The sequence below is a fragment of the Colletotrichum fioriniae genome (genome assembly GCF_027942845.1).
Source record: "Colletotrichum fioriniae strain IMI 355084 chromosome Unknown scaffold_9, whole genome shotgun sequence".
Taxonomy (NCBI): Eukaryota; Fungi; Ascomycota; class Sordariomycetes; order Glomerellales; family Glomerellaceae; genus Colletotrichum; species Colletotrichum fioriniae.
The window spans coordinates 1136023-1153807 of NW_027076845.1; the positions used below are offsets into that span (position 1 = coordinate 1136023).

Consider the following 17785-nt stretch of genomic DNA (forward strand, 5'->3'; position numbering starts at 1 on the left):
CGAGAAGCGAATCTCAGCCCTCTGCGCCACCGAGAGTGCATGCACCATTCTGGAAAGTCTGGTGGAAAGAGATGCTCTGCATCATGGCTAGCATCGCTTCATTCATCGGTAAGCAAGCGCGAGTGGGGTATCAAACACGCGAAATCCACCCTGGTAGATTTTTGACTAATGTCCCCTATGGAACACTTCAGCGATTATCGTCATTATTGCCTCTTATGATGGTCATTCGCTTCCTACGTGGCGCTACAAAATCACGCTCAACACATTTCTCGCGGTTTTCACAACGCTGGCAAAAGAAACCTTCATGCTACCAGTGTCAACTGCCTTGAGTCAGTTCAAGTTCACCTGGTTCAAGAAGCCAAGACCTCTGTATGACTTTTATGTCTTTGACCAAGCAAGTAGGGGTTTACTGGGCTCCATGAGAATGTTATACCGGGTGCGACTCAAGCACACAGTCACCATTAGTGCCATCTTGATGGTTGTCAGCGTTCTTTCCTCCCCAGTAACTCAGTTGGCTGTCCGTTACTCTACACGCAATGCCACCGCTATTAGAGAGGAGGCTAAGGTATTCACCATTGACGAAGTCAACCTGGACAAGTACAAGTTGGGTCATCTGGTAGAAATTGCGGCGCTCAAGGCTACGATACCGGATGCTGGGAACTTCGACGTCCCAGCGCCTCCACTAAATGCATTGTGCTCGACGGGAAATTGCGATTTTAATCCCTACCAGTCGCTTGGTGTTTGTGTGGCCTTTGCCAACATAACTTCAAAACTTCGGGTTGGTCTGTTGACTAACGTAACGGTGGCTGTAGTTGGGGGCGGCAGCGGAAGACTGACCAGCGGCCGTAAAACATGGAAGGCTAGCCTCTCGAGCAAATACTTCTTTTTGCATCAAAACCCACTGGCGGTCAAAGGCGATGTTTGGGAGGGGGTCGATACCTTCGGCTTCTCAAACAACACCGATCTTCTCAGCACCAGAATCGCCTCGTTCTTTCTCATCTACACCTCTCCGTTACCACCTGACAAGGCTCATGTCATTCTGAGTGACTCGGACGATGCTCAAAGCATGATCCGCTCGATCTCAGATTTCGAATACGAGGCACGCGAAGTCATGTTCCACGTCTGCGTTCAGACGTTTGAGACAAACGTTCAGAAGGGGCAGGAAACGACTTCCATAACTGGAACTTCTCCGAATCTAGACGGTACAAGCAAAGGAACTGTCTTGGGGCCCAAGTGTGCACCATGGATGCAGGGACTTGAGACTTGCGAGCTGCTGAAAGAACAAGGCGACTTACGTGTCCAAATCACAACCCCGAATTCTAGGACGAGCAGTTTTAGCGCCTCGTTCGCGTCTATGCAGATCATGGCAAGGGGTATATCTTATTTACTCAAGGGAGAAGCAGAATTACTCGTTAGGCCTACTGAACTTATTTGGGTTGGTAACTTTGCTCGGACCTGGTTCCGAGATGTGCTCTACACCAGCCAGAATATCTTCAATCCCACGCGGCGAGCAACTCACCTTGACAACTTCTTCCTAGACATTGCTACTAAAATTTCATCTGAGTAAGTTCTTTTCCTATTTTTGTATCACTCTACTGACTGAACGTAATAGTCTGCGAACGGCCCATCACCAAGCTAAGAGACAAGGTGCGGTCACTATCGAGGGAACTCCCTTGAAAGAGATTGCGTACGTTCATATCAGTTGGGGATGGATTTCTTTCCTCGCCGTCGAGCTTGTAGCAGCGACACTGTTCCTCATCATGGTCATTACCACCCAGAGTGTGGCTTCACGGCAACAAGGAACCGAAGATGTATGGGTCCCAGCCGATGTCAAGGACTCAGCTCTGGCGAATCTTGTCGTTCTCAGTAATGATTGCCGCGAAGCCTTGAGCGATGGTCTACAGCCGGCAGGTGATCTCCAGAAGACTTCGAAGAAACTGCAAGTCACGCTACGGGGAAACGAGTTTGTGATTGCCACGGACCCGGAAGTACAACCTACTCATTCAGGCAAACAAAATCCCCAAGAGGAATATACAGAAGAGCACGGCTTTCCTCAGAACCGTCCCTTTGGCCATATTCTCACGAGTATACGGGCATGGCGAGGAGGGTACAAATCATCGAGAATCAGTGGAAAGAAGGAAAGAGCGAGTGTCAGCTAAGGTAGTGGCGGTGGGGATAGGACTAGCTCTCATGAAATGTTCAACTAGACGTCCGTAGCGTTGTGGTTAACCTTAGACCACAGGCAGAAGATAGGATGACAGGTTGGGTGGGCAGTGGATGCAGAGTCAGCGGGAGAGAACATCTGGTCGAAGGAAGCCAAATCGGCGAGGGGGCCTGTCTCAGTGGTGGGTGGCGTGCTAGGTAGCTCGAGGTCTACCCTCTAGGATACGTGTCTATCATTAGCCCAATAACAGGTGGCTTGGCCAGCCAAAAGTTATGAACCAACCCTCCTTCATCACACTTTCACCATCTTCTACTATGCGGCGTCATATCATGTCAGGAATGTGAAGGCAGGGCTGTTTGACTGCAGACCTTCTTTGGACATGGAGGATGGGCTTACTCACAGGACAGCAATGTCGGGGTGATCTTTGAGTAAATCTACATTCGCTTCTTATCACAGAATGACTTTATTGAACCATCTCAATTGGGTATTTGCAATCATCTATGCATGTATCTTACACCCGCCGTTTCGCCTAGTGCTCATATGCAATGCTCCAGCCCCTGATGCCCCTTGGTATGCAATGCGCCGTAAATTCAAGCCAAGCTCGTATCCAACACTCCTCAAGATCACCGTAGCTTTCTCGGTGATCGTCGCAGACCCAGTTCCTGCACCTCCTCTCTGGAAAGAATAATGCTCTCCTCCCTGTCCTCTTCAATGTCCCCCATTAGCTGCGATTCGTCTATCCAGCCGGCTTCAACCGCGAACCTCACAACCGCAGCAGAAGTCCCAAACGCCGGCGTTCCAGCCTTGGCATCGGGATCGAGGTATTTCCACAGCTCTTTCGTGACCTTCTTGAATGCTGCGAGATCCTTCTTGTCGCCTTGGAACGCCTTGATCATGTACTGGTAGAGATATGCCAGCCACAAGACGTTGGTGTACGGCACAAAGACGTCCCATGATAGGGGTTCGCCATCTACCCCCTTGCAGTAAGGTGATTTATGGGCGGACGGTGGCAAATGCCCACGCTCGCCGCGTATAAGGAATGACCGCATTTGGCGGTAGACCTTGCATTGTGGGGCGTGGGTGCTGGTGAAGATGCTGAGGTCCTTCTCGAGATCGAGCGCAATAGGCTCAGATTCCTCCAATTCAAGATCCTCGGCACGCGAGAGACCATAGTCCAGAATCGTAATGTCAAGGCCAGAATAGCCAAAGTACGGCCCTGCTTTCTTCGAATCCCGCGTTTGTGGGTCTTCTGATCTCCGTATGCAAAGGTTGCCCTCATGCAGATCGCGGTGCTGACCTTGTTAGCTCACGCCGTCCTGCCGGTCGCTTCAATGGCATGCCAACATACCTCAAAACAAGCCAGATCTTCCGCCCTAGCCAGTGCAATCGCCACGTGAAAGAAGATATCCCACAGCTGACCGGAGTCCGTAAGTTCGAAGTCCTCGAGCGCGGTTCCTGCATCACCCAGCTCTACCACTAAGAAAGTGGTCTCGTCGAGATAGCGACTCGGGCTTGGGTAGAACTGCAGCCTGTCCGGGTCCTTGCGCTTCATCTTCCGATGAAAGCTTTGGTGTGTTTCGAGCAAGCACTTCGGAGCCTTCCCTTTCACAAGGTAGCGCTCCTTGTAAATGACGAAACCAGGAATGTCGGCGAGCCACTCGGATATGCTCAGTTCACCACGCATATCGTCTTCTGAGTGCGGCTCTTCGTCAACGAGTCCAGAGCGCTCCTGGGCCTTTGTTTGCGCCTTGATGGGCGACTCAAGACGGATGCACTTGATTATGCTTGTGCCACGCTCATTTCGAACGCGGTAGACTTCAGCGTAGGACGCCTCAGCAATCTTCTCGATTGTGTCTCCGGGTGGGCATACATCCTCCCAGGTAAGAATGCGATAGTCAGGCTGAGGCTCTACTGGCACTTCGGGGGCTTTGATCTTAGGCGTTTCGGCCTTTGAGACGGGCGTGGGAAGTGTCCCTTTTGCTATCCTTTTCGTGGTTTTGGCGGTCCTTGGGGTTTGCTTCACCGCCCTCGGGGGAGTCTCCGGTTTTTGTGGTGTTGGCGGAGATGCCACAACAACTTCGCTGAAGTCTTTTGATAGCTCATCTTCCGAGGAATAGGAATCTAAGTTAATCCCAAGGGCGTCCAGATCCTCGGTGATCTTGATGATAGAGTCATCTTCGGAGTCTAGCGTAACCGTCGCATTGGGTTTCCGAATCGGGGTTTGTGGAAGTTCAGCAAACAGTCGCCTTGCTTTTGCCTTTGTTGAGGTCTTGCCGTAAGTGCGAGCTGCCGTTGTTCGCACCATTTTGTCTTCTTCTTCTTATTGAGTCCATACAGGGTTGATTTGTTGAGTTGAGTGCTACTGCTTTTGACGCTTCATTGCATGATGCCGCCATGACTGACGTTGGCCACTATTGACATTCCAGGCGCGTCGCCCAGACAACCAATAGCTTGGACGGAAGATACATTATCCTGGAGCCGCTAAAGTACCTCCGGGCCGGGCACGAGACACTGAACCCGCTGGTCTGGGTTCTACGACGGTCGACCGCATTCAGATGAATAAGTGGAGAAACGTCACTGTGCCCCAGCTTCCAGGAAAGCGATGTGACTGGCTGACGACAGCTTGACGGCTGGCCTAATTTCGCCTTCTGGCTAGCGATACCTCCTCACAAGTCCGCAGCTTCACTGTCTGCAGTCTTGGATCTCGACACCACCGCAGCCAGCCAGCCATCCCTCCCCCGACCGCAACCATGGCCGCCATCCTCAACGGCCTCTTCGGAGGCTCCAAGCCCTCTGCATCTCCGATTCCCAGTGGTGATTCCGGTATGCTACTCTCGAGACTCAATTCCCCTGCCCCCTAAACCACCCCCGTGCCGTCAAAGCTTCCAGTTTTCCCCTCAGCACCCACAAAATCCACAACCTCATTAGACTGACGCAATCATCGCTCGCATACAGACTTCGCAGATTTCGCCGGTGCTGCTGATCCGTCGCCCGTGCCCAGCGCCTTTACGGCTGCCCCTGGCGGCACGACGCTCGGCGGCGCGCCCGAGGCCACGGGACGTCCTTTTACGAAGTGGTACAACATCCACGAGCGTCACTCCCTCAGCGAGTTCAAGCTCGAGGGCGCCATCCTCGCCGTCAGCGCCGTCATCTTCCTCCTGCACATCATTGGCTCGCGCCTCAACCGCAAGAAAGCTAAGTCCTGGGCCACCGCCCACGCGCCGGTGCTCAAGTCCGAGTTCGCCTCCGTTGGCTTCTCCCCGCGTTCCACGACCGACACCGACCCCAAAGACCCTACGGGTTTGCTACGCGAGAAGTCCCTCTTCGAGTTTGCCAGCTACGGAACCGGTCGCCAGAATGTCGCTTTCATGGACGTCAAGTTGACGCTGACCAAGCGCTTCAACCCGTTCCTCAGCATCATCGAGGCCGTTACCAGCTTCTTTATGGATACCGTTGAGGCCCCCCACGACTCTGTCGAGGCTGTCATCTACCCCTTTGACGGCAAGGAGAGCCTCACTGTCCCCGCGATCCCCGGCACCCACGAGCTGCGCAGCAAGGAGAACAAGAGCACGTACGATAACTTTGTCTGGGCTATCGTCTCCAAGGAGCGCATGAAGCAGGTTCGCGACGATCGCTACGACGTCTCCATCACCTTCACCAAGGACAATGCCAAGCTCCCCAACTGGGTTACCGTCATGAGCGAGAGCGCCGAGATCACCGAGCAGTTGTTGACCCCTGAACTCATCAAGGCCATTGAGGCTGCCGGTGACGCGTTTGACTACCTCATCGTCTCTGACCAGCCCATTGAGCGCCCCAGCACGTGAGTTTGAATCGCAGCTTGTCGTTTACGTTCAATATTAACAGTGTAATAGCATCGAGGAGACCACCCCCCGCAAGCGCGTCTTCCTCCGCTACCGCATTCCCTCAAGCAACAACTACGAATCTCTGTTGCCCCTGTTCGAATACTTTGTCCGCATCCCCGACGCCCTCGTCTCGGGCGCCCACTTCCGTCCTGAGGTCCTGCGCAAGGTTCGCAGCGTTCGCGAGGAGACCATTGCCCAGCTCAAGAAGGCTGCCGAGGCCGAGAAGGCCGAGGAGCGCACTCTCGAGCGCGAGAAGCAGAAGAAGGCCAAGCGCGACGCCGAGCTCAGTGCTCTGGACGCCAAGGCCCAGAAGAAATACCTCGAGAGGGAGCGTGAGCGCGACCTCAAGAAGAGCATGAAGAAGCAGACCATGCGCGGTTAAAGCAGTGTTTGAATGCTTTCCTTAGCGGAAGCTCTTAAAAAAGTTGCTACCCTTCATCAATGTCTTTTAAACCTGGAGGGAAAAAAGGCCGAGGGCGGTCTAGGGGGTACAAGGAGGGGTCGGCGGTGTCACTATTACAATCTACGAAGGCTGAGATGTATACATGTACCATCATGAAAGGCGGCGGCGACGGGGGAAATCAAATAGTATATCTCGTGTCAAATCATAACCTAATAAGCTGTCAATATGTCTGTCTTGTGTATTCGCCGTGACCCATCTCTCATACCACAGCTTGGCCTTGAACATTTACTTGTCTTGCGCCAGGATACCCTCCACCCGCGCCACCTTATCGGCGGCAGACTGTTTCTTGTCCGTTCTGCGCAAAAAGAGAAGAACCATTATCAGCCACTCAAACATTTTCTCTCCCACACAAACACAACTTGCTATGTTTCGTTGTGAAGTAAAAAAAAAATTTCATTTCAGGTAGACAAACCTCGAGCCGACGCGCATCGAAGACTGGATGCGCACGACGCCGCTCTGGTGGACGAGAGAGTGCGCCTGTCCAATGACGCGGAAGACGTCGTCCCAGCTTCCCTCTGCGGAAGGGGGAACGGATGTACATGTCAGCAGTGTTCCTTTTTATTTTGTTTTATTTCTTTTAGCTCTTGGTGTAGTTGAATCCCATCCCGAAGCAGGGGTGTGGGGTGACGAATCTCACTGATGCTTCCACGCTCTCGCGCCATATGATGGTTTCTAGGCCAAGAGGGGAACATGTGTGTGTGTGTGTGTGAAGGGGTCTTGGATAGATAAGAGTTCGAGAAAAACGTACCGACCGTGGTGCCGGCCGAGTGCATGGTGTACTTGAGCCCACTCGCCTTGAGCAGGCGCTGGACCTGGGCGACCTCGTTGGCGACGGAGACGCTTCCGGTGCCGACGGGGATGAGGCAGAAGTCTGCGTAGGCGGCTTCGGGGGTGGGGATGTTGGAGTAGTCTTCGGATGACATTTTTTGCTCTTGTGTGTGCGTGTGTTGGTGGAGAACGTATGTGATTGTGTGAGCTTAGTGTTTGTTGATGCTGGGTTTTGAGTGAGGTGAGTGACTGATATGTGGTGGGGTTTGTATTTGCGCGACTTTGGGTTTCGGTACGGAGGTTGTGGCGCGTTGAGGGTTGGGAGCTATGAGGTCGGTTTGTTTTTTTTTGGGTCGAGTTATGGCAAAGTCTGGTTAGCTTGGGAGATGAGAGAGAGACTATCTTAGGTAGGCTGAAAGATCTAAGAATTAATCGTAGAATTACTAGGCAAGTCGATATGTCGTTAACTTTGAGATGCTGTCGTCGTCGTCGTCGTGCAGAATACCTTTCCCAATGATGCAATGAGGGGTGGGGGTGTGGTCCGTTCCTAACCGTATGGGAGGGGTCCTTGCTACCTTCCTATTGAGTTTTCCTCCTCGTCACGTATAAGCCGACAAACTCACACTCACTCTCACTCATTTAGAACACCGGGTATTTGTGGTTTGTTTCATGAAATTTGGTTTTCATTTTAATCTGAGCATGATTTCACTCAATGCTCGATATCTAACTACCTCATTGATCCAATCCTGATCAGTGGTGTTGCCCTACTATGTCCCAAAAGGGCTCTCTTCCAAACAAAACTCGCGGGGGGTCCCGTTTTCCCCGGGTTGTACATGAACAAAGCTGTGGGGAAAAAAGAACGCGAAAAAAAGAGTCGTTTCTGCCGATGATTTCGGCTCATGATAGAACGCCGTCGCTATGCATCTTTTTGTTTGGAAAAAAAAAAGAAGGAAAAAAAGAGGAAAAGAGAAAAAACAAGAGGGGGAATCTTAAGTGTTCATCCGAGATATGTCCCTTTGAGCGTACACACACTCACACAGACGCTCTTTTCATGAGATTGTCGCATGAAAAGTGTCACATCTTCTTTGGCTCGGACCCTGACAATCAGAAACAGGACGACACCCCTTAAAACAAGAACACGGCAGCGGCCAGGAACGCGACGAGCGCGCCAGTCTCCATGCCGCCAGGTGCTCTACCAGCAGACTTACCGCTGCTCGAGCTCGCGGTGGCACTGTTACTGCTGCTGCGACCCGAGATGTCGGACGAAGAGAGCCCGTTGAGGTTATCGGCGGCGTCAATGGCCGGGCCCTTGTTGAAGAAGTCCACCAAGACGAAGACGGGCTTGGTGCCCCACTGGCTCTTGCAGGTCTGCGCATGGAGGCCGAGGTTGCCCGCCGTGCTGGTGGAGGCCGAGTTGGTCGTGTCGATGTCGCTGACGTCCGGGATGAGGATGTCGGTGGCGAGGGTCTGGTACTGGAAGTGGTTCATGAGGGGCAGCATGTTGGCCGAGACGGCGGCGGCAGCGGTGGAGTAGGTCGAGGGCCGGTCGATTGTGCAGTTGAATCCGGCGGCGGAGGTGACCTCGTAGGCCGTCTCGAAGACGTAGGTAAACTCCGGGAGGAGGTAGGGGTAGTCCGTGTCGGCGGTGATGGAGGCTACAAAGGTGACGAGGCGAGTGTCTGCGTCGATCATGGTCTGGAGGGTGGGCCAGCTCGAGGTCGCGGAGGAGGTGGAGGGCTTGTAGCCGTATTTAGAGATGCCCGAGGACTCAAAGACCTTGCCAAAGGCGGAGGCGGCCTGGTTGTCCGAGTTGACGAGGAGAATAGTGACGACGTCGTCGGTGTGCTTGTCCATCCAGTCCTTGACGGCGGAGAGCCAGTTCTCGAGGGTGCCGGCGTCGAGGAGGCTGCAGGTGGTGTGACAGAGCTGGAGGACGCTGCCCGAGGTGCCGTTGACGAGGTGGACCTGGGCCTGAAGCAGGCGCAGGCCCGAGTTGAGGGCGACGGTGGCGTTGTAGTACTGGTTGCCGGCGATGGAGTTTGAGGTGCTGGCGTCGCGGAGGAAGGCGCTATCGTGGGCGCCCATGTGGGTGATGTTGTTGTACTTGCGGCTGCAGAGGGATGGGGAATTGTTGCAGACTGTTGAGTTTGAGGAAGTGGCGGCGAGGGAGGTTGTGTTTACAGTTGATTCTGTTGATGATGAGTCTGAGGGAAGGGCGTAGACAGTTGCGGTTGTGGCGAGGAGGGCCGCGAAGGCCTTGCGGAGTGAGAAGACCATGTTGATCGTTGATGTGTGTGTGTGTGTGTGTGTGTGTGTGAGAGTGTGTATAATTTGTTGGTGTTGTCCGTGTAAGACTGAAGTCAAAAACCTCGGATGCGGTAATCGACGAAAGCGGGCGACGGTCGACTAAATAAACGTCGAAAACAGTGATCGTCGGTTTTGAGGATCTTGCTCTGCAACTATGAGGAGGCTGGCTCAAGTTGCAAGGAAGCAGGAAAACCCGCGAGGTCGGAGTTGAGGCAGAGGAAGAGAGAGAGATGTGACGAGAGACAGTCGAAAAAAGGCGGAGACTGGAAGAGCGAGGAGGTTGAAATGGGCAGGGCAACGAGAGACGGGATGTTACCGGACAAGGTAGGTTAAAGGTAGATCCAAGACAGGCAAAATCCTCGAGAGTCTGATGTAAGGCGAGGCAGAGGTAGCGTATTCGTAGTGTCACTTTGTGTATTCGTAGTAAGCGTGGAGGCCAAAGGAAAGGTCGGTGCCGGATCCCCAGTTCTTAATATGTTGGACACATGAAGGGGGGATCCTCGCAAGGCCAGGCCAAGGAGGGAGCACTTGGGATGTTTCCTCGTCCCCCATTCGGAATCCATACTCTGTATCCGTACTCCGTACTCCCGTACCCATACCTAGGTACGGATACCTGTCGCTCGTACCCATGCCTTACGTAGCCCCGATGGGGCTGGAGAAATATCAGACAAGACCGAAGCTGAAGAAGGAGGTGCGGCATTCTGGCAGAGAGTCTGGGAGACTTGGACCCTGTTGGTTGCGCGGCCCCCAGTCCGTCCCCCGTTTCCCGGTGGGGCTCCGGGCGTGTGGGCGGGCTACATGGCGGCATGGCGCAGTCGCGGTAGTACTCGTACTTTTTTTTTCTTCTCAGTCACTCTTTTCCCCCCTTGTACATTATGGAATACTGAGTGTACGTACATACGAGAATTGCACGAGAAGAACGATGGAGATCACCAAGAAGAATCCAACACTAGCCACTGTAATTTTTTTTCTGGTTCACTTTCACTATGCTTGTCTCTTGTGTTTAGAAAGTACGGATACAATATATCTGCCATGAACGGCTTGTTTGCACCGCCAAATGTACACGTACATCTCACCTCTCAGACTTACACAGCCTCCCTCTCCGAGTTGTGCATCAGGCCCAAGTCCGTCAGCAAAGACGTGCAGCAAGACTCAAAGGGGGTGATGCGTGATGTTTTACCCACCACCGAGCACATTTCACCATTGAACTCCCACTCCCTCATCCTACCCCCTCATCCCCTCTCCCGCTTTCACCAATAAGAGCTTTTCCCCAAGCAATGCCCGCTACATGCAGACCCAGGCCGGAACTCTGTGAGTCTGTACTGTACTCTGTACAAAGGAATGGGCGCGGCCTCATCCAGAGTGCTTTAGGTGCTTTAGCTGTTGCGTAGTAAGCCCGAGACGGAGCTAGGAAATAAGGTAGCGTGGGCCATCAGCGGCCTTTTCCTCCTTCACTTACACCACTGTCAAGAGGTGGTGTGCGTGCGTGTCGTGTCACCTTTACTTGTCACCATCTTTCCCAGTCTGATGGTTCCCGCCCATCCAACTAGCGTCATTCCTAGTGTACAATATAGAAGTTGAGTGCCTACTCCACGGACTTGAGACAAGTCCCAAGCCCAAGAGAAAACAGAACGACAGAATGGACAGCCGCAATGGTCGCTCGAACGTCTCAGTTTCACACCTCCCAAACCTTTGGGGAGGGAGCCCCTTGAGTTCGGCCCAGTCTAGTGTCGGGGGGCCTCCCTTTACCTCTCACACGCTCTCTGCGCTCTTGGAACCACGTTGTTCCCTCCACGGCACGCCATCACCACGCTCAAAAGCATGGGAATGCATTGCGCGACAGAGTGAGTTGCGCAGTTGCAGCCGCAAGCCGAGATCTTCTGCCCAATCGCACAAACCATCTTGTCCCGTGCTTTACGCTGCTTACTGCTTAATTGCTTGATACTTTCTGCAAACCGCCCCCTGGTCCAGGACAGACTTCCCGTCCCTTTTCGCTTTCGGCACCGTTGTACCGCCCGAGGACGATCCGTGTGTGAGAAGTTGGAAGATGCAAATGTTTCTCTGGGCCCTCAATGACGTATCTACACTACAGATTTTGTGAGGATCCCCTTTTGAGGGAGAACATGCAAGATGCACTCTCACCCTCTGTACAGATACATCCGAACTCGTCAAGTAAACTGGATACCCATGAGGTCGGTAACCAAGTCAACCTCTTGTTTTATTTTCATCTTCATCCGCCATTCGAGTGATGTAAACAAGTGAATATGCAACTTGCAACTCTCCTGCCACGGCCATTTCTGACTTGGAAAACCTGCAACGCGCGGGCTCCAGTATTATTCATGCGGTGTGCAGATCTCTCTGGCACAACAGTCAAACTGCAGATGGTTAACCTCGCAACCACCGACCGACAACAACACGTCGGCCAGAAAATCGCATTGAAGAGTAGTACTGAGAAGGTTGCCCAGAGGCTGGCTGGCTGGCTGGCTGACTCGTGGTACCTATTGAATGACTGCGGCTGACTCTGCATCTTTTTTCCTGTCGCCTCACATTCTCGTGTCACCTCACCGACTTTGGTATGTCAACCGATTTGCTTCGCACATGCCGTTCCGACAACCGAGACTACGACACACCCACCCAAATGGGGGTTGTCCAGCCGCCCAGCCGAGTAGTTGTTGATTTTCCAAGACGGACTCAAACAAGAATTGGAGAATTTCGAAGAGAAGAACCCACCTCCAACTTTTCCTCTGTTGTTTATCACTCACCCATACTGACACACTAAGTGGGTGCTGGGTGACAAGTGTGAGAAAAAAGCGAGTGGCTTACACTCTAGAGATCTACACTCCGCTCTCCAGAAACTCCAGCGCCGCCACCACAAAAAAAAGGTGTGGCTGTCCATCCGCCCAGCGAGACGGTTCGACTGGTCCAGAACTCCCTCCCCCCGTTCCCATCTGCCGGCGGGTTCTCCAGCGTTGTTCCAAGAAAAGAGCATCCCAAGGCACGGGAACATCTGGCCCAGTTTCTAGGGTCGCCACTAGCTTTGCCATCCAAGGAAGGGATGCCATTTGGTGCATTTTGATGGAGACATGTAGTGGAAAAAGAACAGCAACAGTAAATAGGAACAGGAAATCGATTAAACAAGCAACGAACCCTCCACCGGGCAGAAGAACAGCTCGTCACACCATGACCATCATCAGCACCCGTCCATCAAAGAGCAACAGCTTCAAGGTGCATTCTCACTGGACGACACTGGGGGAGCAGATCGCTGACAAAGCCCACCCAACTGTACAACTGTCCAAGGCAGTGAATGTACGGATACCCGCCTGCTGAGCCGAATAGACCGCAGTATTCCCGTGTTAAAGAAAAAAAGGGGGGGTCTCCACAGGGGTACCCAGCCCAAGATCGCCTCCCGTTGCTATTTTTGAACTCTGGAGTTTGCGCAGTGCGCGTCTGCTCATGTCACTTTCTTCACTTTCTTGCTCAGCCTCAACATCCCTCCCTCTTCGGGACCTGACGACATGGTGGTTTAAGCGATAGCTTGACCAAGACATGCTTATTTATTTCTCTGCCTCTACTTCTTTCCGTCATGCCGATCACTTACATCTCTGCGCAGTCGGGAGAAGACTTCTAGATCATTTGTGTCGTATCACGTTACAGAGTACATACGCGGTAGAGCGTTTATTTAGGATAAATACCCCACGTGACGCTGTGCTACCTTCTTTGACCTCGGTGAAACACCATCAACAACTTTCCAAAAAAAAATTAAAAAAAATGTAGAGCTCTTGGTCCTGCGGGCAAGCTTGCCAAGTGAATTGATCAAAGCAAACTCCGAGACAGAACTGTCATGACATCTGTCAATCGGGGAAGAATGGCGAAAGAAACAAAGCCACGTCTGTCCAGTCTGTTTTTTGCTCGGTAGCTGTATCCGAACAACTGTCTTCCCTTGGCTGTTTCTGCTCCCCCAGGCCCAGACAGGCCCACGCGCTGGATTGAGAAACTTTGCGCACAAGCCGTTCGTTTTCCTTTTTTTGCCTCCGCGCGGACTCTGTGTTCGTCACATTTTTTCCCCTTACACCAAGAGCAGAAAGCCAATGCCTAGACGAACCAAGCAGTATGCTATGATGCCCGCGATATGCGTGGCCGCGTCAAGCACGTACTTGTTAGTCTACCTACCTACCTACTCTTAGGTCGCCCACAACATCGGAACGTCTCCACTAGGCCTAGAACCTCTAGGCCACTCTATACCTGCGTACCAAGACGCCCAAGACCGACGCTTCTTCGTTTTCTGGGGACTTACCAAGGTAGATGCCAAATGTCGCCTCCCGGTCCAGAACATCGTGAACGCTGAACCCCATCCGAGGACCGAGGGATAGGGACATATCGCGACGACATCACATCCAATCGCTTATGCCCCACGCTCTCGGCCTCTCCCTTTTCCTCTGAGCCTCACAAGGCGAAGGAAGGGAACACGCAAGTGATAAAAAATGTCACCCTACTGAAGAAAGCCCCCGGTCATAGGGGAATCCGGCACCTCGGCGCTCGACCGGGCACCATGCGCCCACATCCCTGCGCTACCATTCGTAACGAGCCGCAAGGCAAAGGCATGAGATTCAGCACCAGATTCAGCACCTTATGTTGCTTAGCCTGGCGGGCTAGAATCAAGAGAGCACAAAAATCGTACGGCCCATTCCGAAGGCGTACGTAACCTTGCCCTGCCCCCAGTCTTCATTAAAATTATTCATGATTCGCTGGGAGTCCGGGGGGGGACTGTCAAGGAACGGGAGCGACGATATTAGGTACGGTAAGGGATGGTGGGGGAGGAACCGTCACCCGAAAAAAAGGGCTCGACTATCAAACTAAGCCACGCCGAGCGCAAAGACCACAGTCCGCCGCAGCCACACGAGCGAGATGTCGTTCGTCTTTTGCCCATTCGTTGGACGAATTCGCCCAATGCCGTCAATGCCATTGTCAAGACCTCATTCTCCCCCTCCCGTCACGCGTGTCCCCCCGGAGAATGGGCGCAGCTGTAGTTCATGCAATGCTCAAGTCGTGTTCAATGCTCAGAATCTTCTCTTTGTGGCTGTCTCTGACTCTCTCTAAAATCTGCTTACTCAGTGACCACACAGGCCATCCTCCCGTGGTCATCATCAGTTTGTTCATTCATCGTGCCTTTGCGCTAACCAACACTTCTCCCTCCCGCGGTGTCTGCTAAAAGTGCTCTGACCTTACCCCCATATTCCGGCTCTAGTGGACTTACGCATGCTTCCTTTTCCCCTCATTTATTCAGGGTCCGGCGCGAATCCGGACTCGGAACCGGCTTGCGCCGCCTCCATGTCCTTGAGCGCCTTTTGGCCCTCCTCCGTCGTGGCGTCGATGATCTGCTCCTCCAGACTCAAGATACCGGCCTGTTGGTCATAAGTTGTCAGTGAACCGGCTCATCGAACGTCTTCACAGGAAAAGAAATACTCACGTCTCCGAGCTTTCCGACAATATCCTCAGCCTCTTCAACCTTCATCTTGCCCAACACCTTGTTGACCTCGTCCAGACTGCCACTCTCCAGAGCCTTCTGGAAGTCGGCGCTGAACGTCTCAAAAATGCCCCGACCCTCCTTCATGGCGGGGTCCTCGCTGTCCTTGGGCGGGATCGTAATCTTGATCTCCGTGCCGGGCTCCACCGCGTGCAGCTGGATCTGCTCCACACCCTCGGGCTCGCTGGCGCGCTCCTTGACAATCTCCCGCGCCCGGTTTCTGATCTTGCCGTACGTGTCCTGCACGTCCTTGAAGAACACCTCTTGCGCCTGGTGGCCCTTTGTCGTGATGCGCTTGAAGAACATGCCCACGCCGTCCTTGCCCAGCGCTCTGCAGTACTGCAGCAGCAGCGCCTGGTGGACGCACTGCCGGCAAAAGTCGTCCTTGCTCTCGAGGGCGGCGTCGAAGGCGAGAACCAGGAGACCGTCTGTCTCCCGCTCCGTCAGGATCTGCGGGTTCTTGGACAGGTACTGGGCGCTAGATGTGTAGTCATCGGCCTTGATCTGCGCAAACTTCTTGGCGGCGGGCGACGCCTCGATCTCCTCGTCGTCGTCGTACGATTGGGTCGACTTGGCCGGAAGGGACTGTGTCATGTCAAAGTTGGGGTTCAGGAGCTCCGGCTTGCGCTGCTCCTCCTTCTTCTCCGTGTCCTTGGACTTGTTGACGTGCGAGCTGTCAAAGCCCGTGTGAATGCCCTCGCTCGTGATCTTGCGTCCCTCCTCCTTCTCCAGCTCGGCCAGCTTGGCAAACAGCTCCTTTTGCAGATTCTGCACCTTGGTCAGGTGTCCCTCGACGCCCTCGAGCATAGCCTTGTAACGGTTCTCGGGCTTCTTCTCGTCCAGTTCCTTGTTAACCTGGTCCAGCAGCACAGCCATCATCTTGGAGAAGCTGGGCAGCGGCTCCGAGTCGGCGTGGATTCCCTCGGGGCGCGGGGGCGGCTGGTCGTCTTCGGGCTTGCCGGCGGATTCCATGACGGCTTGGAAGGCGACCTCGCCGGGGTTTCGGGTCTCGGCCTCGGAGGCATGGGACTTGAGGGCATCCAAGAGGTTGGAGATGCGCTTCATCAGGCCATCGTTGATGATGCGCTCGTACTTGAGCGTCTCGATCTGGTGCTTGCGCTGCAATCGCTCCTGGTGGATTTGGTTCTGCTTCGCGCGGATGAATGAGCGCTTATCGACATTGGGGTGGACCTCGACATCCGAGTCGTCGCTGAGCTCCAGCGCGTCCTATCGTGTTTACATATTAGCCACTGATGTCGGCACCACAACGAAATAGGTCGAGGGTTGGGTGATGTAAAACGCACCCATTTGCTGTAGTCGACGGGCATCTTGGCAAATTGTTCAGCAATGTGATGCAGATGCGTGATTGCCTCCAGCTGATGTGGGCATCAGTTGTTGACTTTGAAAGCGATGTTGTTGAGTGGAATGTTCTGGATTTTGCTTGACAATAGGTGCGGGTTGACAGGAGCTTGGTGCAGAGCCAGTACGGTGCCACTGTGCATCACAGGTGCGGGGCATTACCCCGCCGCCGTATTGTTATCCCGGTAGCTGAGCTCAGCTATGAGATCAGCAGTGAGGCGCACCTCAACTCGTATATTCACTCCTCGTTGAGATAGATTGAGTCACATCATTTACTCAGAGGTAGACAATAAACAAATTCTCCCGATTATAAGCTGTCACCTATTAACATGCCATCAGACAATGGCAATCTACTTTGCTCATACATGAGGCTAAAATTTAACACTTGCTCTTAACAGGGCAGTACTTTCGTAGGATCAAATCCCTCCTTCGCAACTCTCCCAAACCCAATATATCCCCTCTGGTTGCTCACAATCCTGACACCCTTCACCACTGTATCTGTAGAAAAGTGTGTATGCCCAAACACCCAACAAATTATCTGAGCAGGATCCCCTACTTCCTCCAAGACATTCGTCGCGAAAGCTGAAGACCATGGGCTACCCTGCAACCTAGGCTCCGACGTCCCCTCCAGCGAAGGCGCATGATGAGTAACAACAACAACCTCCCTCCCACACGCCACCGCTTCCCGCACCTCCCTCTTCAACCAAGCCAAGTCCGCCTTGTGAGCCGCGCAGTGTGCTTCAAGACTCCATCCCTCAATGTGCTGGAAATCCTTGACTCTCCCTACAACCGCAGTCCCCGCCGCCTCCGGGATCATCGTCCATAACGTGCACCCCAGGATGCTCACGTTCGAGCTGGGGATATCAAATCCGTGGCGGTGGAGTATGTGCAACCTCCCTTTCAACGACGGCTCTGCTTCAAGCCTTGCCGCCTCTGCGAGTGTTCCGCCGTACGTGAGTCCGTGAAACTCGTGATTGCCAAGAACTAGTAAAACATACTCGTACCGACCGGTCTGACGCTGGATGAACCCGAGATAGTTGTCGTAGTCGGATAAACTACCGACATCGCCGGAGAGTAAGAGATAGGGTGCCGTGGCGGGAAAGTCAAAGGTCGAGTAGTCTCTGCTGGCTTCAAGATGCAGATCCGAGAGGAATTGCACAAGGCCTCGCCAGGCCCCGTTCATGGCCATGTACCCAACGGCTTGTTTTTATGGGCGAGACAGTATGAAATGAGGGAGATCTTGCAGTACTTGTGTTGATCTGTCATGCTGCTTGGCCAAATCCAAAATATTGATGTGGAGGCCAGAGTGAGGCAACCTATCACAAACCTCTCAAAAC

General features: G+C 53.4%; 5 protein-coding genes across 5 annotated transcripts; 1 reads left to right on the forward strand and 4 right to left on the reverse strand.

The window, feature by feature from the left end:
* Positions 1-2787: 2787 nt before the first annotated feature.
* On the reverse strand, positions 2788-4469 carry N0V96_007777 (uncharacterized protein; the record flags this gene model as incomplete). The annotated part of the gene is made up of 2 exons (XM_053196406.1): positions 2788-3456; positions 3513-4469. 2 exons carry the CDS (start codon positions 4467-4469, stop codon positions 2788-2790), a joined length of 1626 nt encoding a protein of 541 aa, XP_053046057.1.
* Positions 4470-4914: 445 nt separating this feature from the next.
* N0V96_007778 (uncharacterized protein) lies at positions 4915-6409 on the forward strand (the record flags this gene model as incomplete). Its single annotated transcript, XM_065758130.1, has 3 exons — positions 4915-4987; positions 5120-5984; positions 6037-6409. The coding sequence occupies 3 exons, from the start codon at positions 4915-4917 to the stop codon at positions 6407-6409; spliced, it is 1311 nt and encodes a 436-aa protein (XP_065613272.1).
* A 306-nt stretch (positions 6410-6715) lies between these two features.
* On the reverse strand, positions 6716-7413 carry ECM15 (UPF0045 protein M15; the record flags this gene model as incomplete). The annotated part of the gene is made up of 3 exons (XM_053196408.2): positions 6716-6785; positions 6903-7005; positions 7239-7413. 3 exons carry the CDS (start codon positions 7411-7413, stop codon positions 6716-6718), a joined length of 348 nt encoding a protein of 115 aa, XP_053046059.1.
* Positions 7414-8383: 970 nt separating this feature from the next.
* On the reverse strand, positions 8384-9535 carry N0V96_007780 (uncharacterized protein; the record flags this gene model as incomplete). The annotated part of the gene is made up of 1 exon (XM_053196409.1): positions 8384-9535. One exon carries the CDS (start codon positions 9533-9535, stop codon positions 8384-8386), a length of 1152 nt encoding a protein of 383 aa, XP_053046060.1.
* Positions 9536-14841: 5306 nt separating this feature from the next.
* Positions 14842-16417, reverse strand: CDC37 (hsp90 co-chaperone Cdc37; the record flags this gene model as incomplete). Its single annotated transcript, XM_053196410.1, has 3 exons — positions 14842-14967; positions 15033-16316; positions 16394-16417. 3 exons carry the CDS (start codon positions 16415-16417, stop codon positions 14842-14844), a joined length of 1434 nt encoding a protein of 477 aa, XP_053046061.1.
* Between the last annotated feature and the right edge of the window lie 1368 nt (positions 16418-17785).